At 42.5% G+C, this 4,568-nt stretch overlaps 1 protein-coding gene across 1 annotated transcript; it reads right to left on the bottom strand.

Moving 5' to 3' along the window:
• Positions 1 to 1,263: 1,263 nt before the first annotated feature.
• sart1 (spliceosome associated factor 1, recruiter of U4/U6.U5 tri-snRNP) lies at positions 1,264 to 4,095 on the bottom strand. Its single transcript, XM_042485758.2, has one exon. The coding sequence runs from the start codon at positions 3,746 to 3,748 to the stop codon at positions 1,430 to 1,432; it is 2,319 nt and encodes a 772-aa protein (XP_042341692.1). The 5' UTR covers positions 3,749 to 4,095; the 3' UTR covers positions 1,264 to 1,429.
• Between the last annotated feature and the right edge of the window lie 473 nt (positions 4,096 to 4,568).

Genomic DNA, 4,568 nt, shown 5'->3' with positions numbered 1-4,568 from the left:
ACATTATGTAATCTCAATATTATTAATTTATTATTCCCCCCTAAAGGGTAAAGTCTTTTGATTTCAACAACCTTTTCTCCACAACTTCTTGTACCAAGTTGACTGCTTTTTTGTTACCTGAATGTGCTGAAATCCATGCGACTGTGATAATTCTCCCTTGACCAGCTATCCTTGAACTGGTGAAAAAAGAGTTCAAAAGACAGATCCTGATCATTTCTGGCTGTACCTGTCCCCACAATTGTGTGTGCTGTTTCAGAGTCACTACATGTGTGCATTTAGGTTGATCTCCACCTTTTCATCCATTTTTATAAAAAAAAAAAAAATCAGATCAGCAGTATAAACATTTAAATAAGCTGATGTCATTTTGCTAATTTCCACCTGCGCTAACTAGAAATCACAACTGCAGACTCTGTCACATCTGTGCATTCTTTGATCCATCAATACAAATCTGTTAATACTCTTAACTATAGAATTCACTAATTAAATATGTGGATTTGTTCCTGTGCTTTGTCTTAAGCAGTTCCAGAGCTATGCATGACTGGTCTAATACCCAGACGGGTCAATAGGCCATACCACAGTTGGAAGATTTTTTCTAAAAGTTAAGGGACACCTTGTCAAGTAATGTCCCACCACTGTCATGTGTCTTTTAACAAACCGTTAATGGCTGACATCTATTAAAAGTATAGAAATTGACCCTATTTTTAGACTGTGTCTAATTTAATCACTTGTGGAATGTATATGCATGATGTGGGGTCGTATTCTCTCAAATTTACCACGAACCGTTGGCCAACTTTATAGTGTTGAATAAGATTTGTCAAGCACGACTATTAGCCTACTTTCTGTGAAAAAAATTACCCATTGTGTATTAATATGTATAATTTCAATTTTTAGGATATTTTAGGAGACAATTTAGGCAGTGGAAATGTTAATCTGGATGTGCACGTCCACAAAGGATTTTTTGCTATTTTTTGCATTATTTATTTACTATGATTTTAGTTCTGCTGTAAACCACACTTATCTTAAAAAATCAGAACTCAAATGCAAATGTAACCTTTTTTTTATATATACATTTTTACTTGTTAATCAGTATTGGACTTGTTTCTACCCTCATACCAGAAAATGAAAGTAAACAAAGGCATTAAAATTTGTTATATTAAATTTCAGTTCAGATTTATAGAAAATAGTAATCCTGGAGATAGTTAACTACTGAGTTACTCCCCACTTTTTTTAAATAAACTTACACAGAAATAACAACACAAAATGTCATTTGTATTCATTTTTATTGAACAATTCTTTACTGCAACAACAAAGCTTGTATGAAGTAGGAATGAAATTTGAACAATTACTTAAAACATCCTGTCTGTATGTGTATGTCTGTGCATGTGTCAGTGTATGTTTGTGTTAAAGATAATTCACTCTACCCCCAGACTTATTTGGTGATGGTGTTTGCATTCATACTCTTCCCACTCCCACTAAGAACAATATATGGTGTTTTCTGAGATTTCTGCTTCTCCTGAAGCAGAGCCACCGTCCCGAGAGGAGTATCGCTGCTGCTCATCTTCTTCAGCAGAGCCTCTTCCTCCAGCTTTTTCATCCTCCTCTCCGTCTTCATCTTTCCAGACCCTTTTCCATGGAATCGATGTGAAAGCTGCCTGAAAGCTTCTTTTGGAGTGAGTCTCCGCCCAGACTCATCCACATACTCAATCTTGACGTCAGGCTTATAGCTATCTTTCTCCTTGAAATCTTGAGTGAAGCCCCTGTATTCTTCTCTGCGGCTGTACTTGTCATCAAAGCCCATCTTGTCCTCGATGCAGTAGTTGTCATTGGGCAAGGCGCCTTTTGGTGCTCTGACACGGGCCACCTTCTGCATTTCAGTGTCCAGCAGACCTTTGTTTTTGCACAACAGCAAGGCAGCAGCGAGGCCGGAGTTGACAATAGGCTCTTCATCCAAAATGGTGGCAGAGGCTGTGGAGAAATCTGGCTGTTTCTGCTCTTCATCCAAGTTAACTGTGCTCCATCCAACATTCTCATCCATCTCTGAGTCTGAATCTCCAGCATCATCTTTCTCCTCTTCCTGTTCAAAGTCCATAATTTCTTCTTGGTCCTCTCTGTTGCCTGACTGCCCGTAAGTTGGAATATCACCCAGAGTTCTGCAAAACTCTGAGGTGGCGTTGAAAACGATGTTGTTCTTCCTTTCAGGATCATTGTCACTGTTGACTGAATCGAGTATTTTAATCTGCTCTGCCACCTTCTCCCCAGAGTCTTTGAGAAGCTGCTTCTGCTTCAGCTTTCTCTGCTTCTCCAGCTGCTTCTGCAGCTCCTGCTCTGCCTCATCCTCCTCAATTACGGCCGGCTCAGGAGATGTAAAGTCTTCATCGTCACTTATGTCCATTTCTGCTGTCCTGATGTCATCAGACATTTGGGGGATTTCATGTGGCCATTTGGTCTCCTCCTTTATTTCCTCACCGTCTTCATCAACCTCCTTGCGGCCTCGACCACGGGACCTGGAGCCAAAATCAGAGCTGCGAGTGTCATCAATGAGAAGATCATCTGCAGTTAACAGCTTCTCCTTCTTCCTGATCTTCTTCACGCGGCGTTTTGTCTTTTTAAATCCCACCATTTCTTGGGGTGTGTAATACTCTGAGGCAATAGTGAGAGCAGGCATTTGCAAGGACTGGGCCTGATTTCGTAGAGCATCTTTCATGGCCTGAAGCTCCCGCTCTCGCTCCCCATCAGCGAAGCCGCCTGTATTCAGCCGGAAACTCTTTTTCTTTTCACCTTCAATTTCCTCATCATACTTTGACAGTACAGAGTGGGACTTAAACACAACCATGTCATCCACACTCTCCTCTTCTTCGTATGGCTTGTAATCTGGCTTTTTCTTTTTTAACTCCACATTCTTTTCTGCTTTTTCCTTATCCACCAGTCCCACATTTACAAGCACATCTTCCTCCTCTTCAAGCACACCCTTGTCTTGTAGGGTCAGGATGACAGTCTGGCCCTCACCAAAAGAATCCACCTTGTGCTGCACTTTGAGTCCCTTTAGATCTTGAGATGTGTATGCATCCTTTCTGCTTTGTGCAAACTCCTCCTCCACCAGACTGCTGACACCAAACTCCTCGTCCATCTCCTCCAGAAGTTTGGCTCTTTTTTCTGCTATTTCTTTTTCCTTTGCAAGCTTTCTGCTTCTCTCAACCCAAGCAGTTGTGTCATCCAGCCAGTCATCATCTGCCAGGGTCTTGACTTTCCCCAGTTTCTGGTTCAGGATGCGTTTTTCTTTCATAGCTGCAAGCTTCTCTCTCATATCTTTCTGCTGCTTGATGTGAAAAGGGTTGATAGTCTCGGCAACAACTGGCTCATCTTTGGTGCCCAGCTCCTTCTTGGTGTCATTTAATTCTAGAGGCTTCAGACCCAACTTGGCTCTGAGTTTGTTTGTCTCCTCAATGCTGAGAGATGCGTCCCCGCTTGCAGACTGGGGCTCCACCTCTGCGTTGCTTTCTTCATAACCAAGATCAACCTTCTCCTTTTTCACTCGTGGCTCACCAGTGCTCCTTTCACCTTTGCTGCGGCTCTCCCGTCCGCTTCTGTCCCGGGACCTGGAGCGTTTTCGCTTGTCTTTATCCCGAGCTCCATCCCGGTCTGAAGCATCTCTTTCTCGGTCCTTATGGCGATGCTTCTTACGTTCGCGACGGCGCTCCTCCGTGTCCTTGTCGCGACTCTTTTCCTTGTGTTTCTTAGACGACCCCATTATTTCCTCTGGAGATCACAACAGTTGCACAAAAAAATCCGATTCTGCTGTTGAAAGATACTTGTGTGTCGGATAACGGGAGGAAAATGTTAGCTTCCCCACGCTAACTAGCTCAAATTAGCTTGGAAGCTAAGCGGCTAACCGACGACACAACTCACTCAGGACGGAGGCAAAAAGGAAACGTCGTATTCGAAATCCGATATTGATCGACACTGAGTGAGGATTTGAAAACAATGCTTAGCTATGCGTTTTCTTCGCGGCAGTTTAGCCCTCTATCTGCTCGCTTAGACACACAGCGTATCGTCAAACGAACACAGAACGACGATGTTGCTGCGTTGTGTAAATACACTTCCTGTAATGGAAGATTAGCTGCCGGCTAACGTATACCGCCACCTGCTGTATGGGAGTGTTTACATCAAGCCAGGTTCACATCCAAATATATCTTCAACCTGCCCTCAGAGTCGATCTTGTGTCTTGCCTCTCTCCAACCCTCAAATATCTGGTTGTGAGCTAGTCAAGTCAGTTTTATGTATATCATAACAGAAGTCTCTGTCTGTCTCTCAGGGCACTTTTTGCATGGAGGTCCTTCAAATAATGAGTTAGAAATTATTTAGGTGGAACCAACTTTTAAGACCATAACAAGGTATTTGGTAGGGGGGAATCGGCATTTAAACTATAAATAATGAGTCAGAAAGCAGTATTTGGGTGGAATTAAACTTTAAAACTGGATAGGTGTGGTTTAGTTTGTTTGAATGGTTGTAGGCCGACAAGGTTCGATGTCAGAACAGGAAATGTTTCACACATAGATTTAGCATTAGCA

This window comes from Plectropomus leopardus, chromosome 3 (assembly GCF_026936395.1).
Source record: "Plectropomus leopardus strain MGB_pleo_1.0 chromosome 3, ASM2693639v1, whole genome shotgun sequence".
Taxonomy (NCBI): Eukaryota; Metazoa; Chordata; class Actinopteri; order Perciformes; family Serranidae; genus Plectropomus; species Plectropomus leopardus.
Note: the sequence above shows the minus strand (reverse complement) of the source record. Positions and strands in the feature narration are given on the sequence as shown.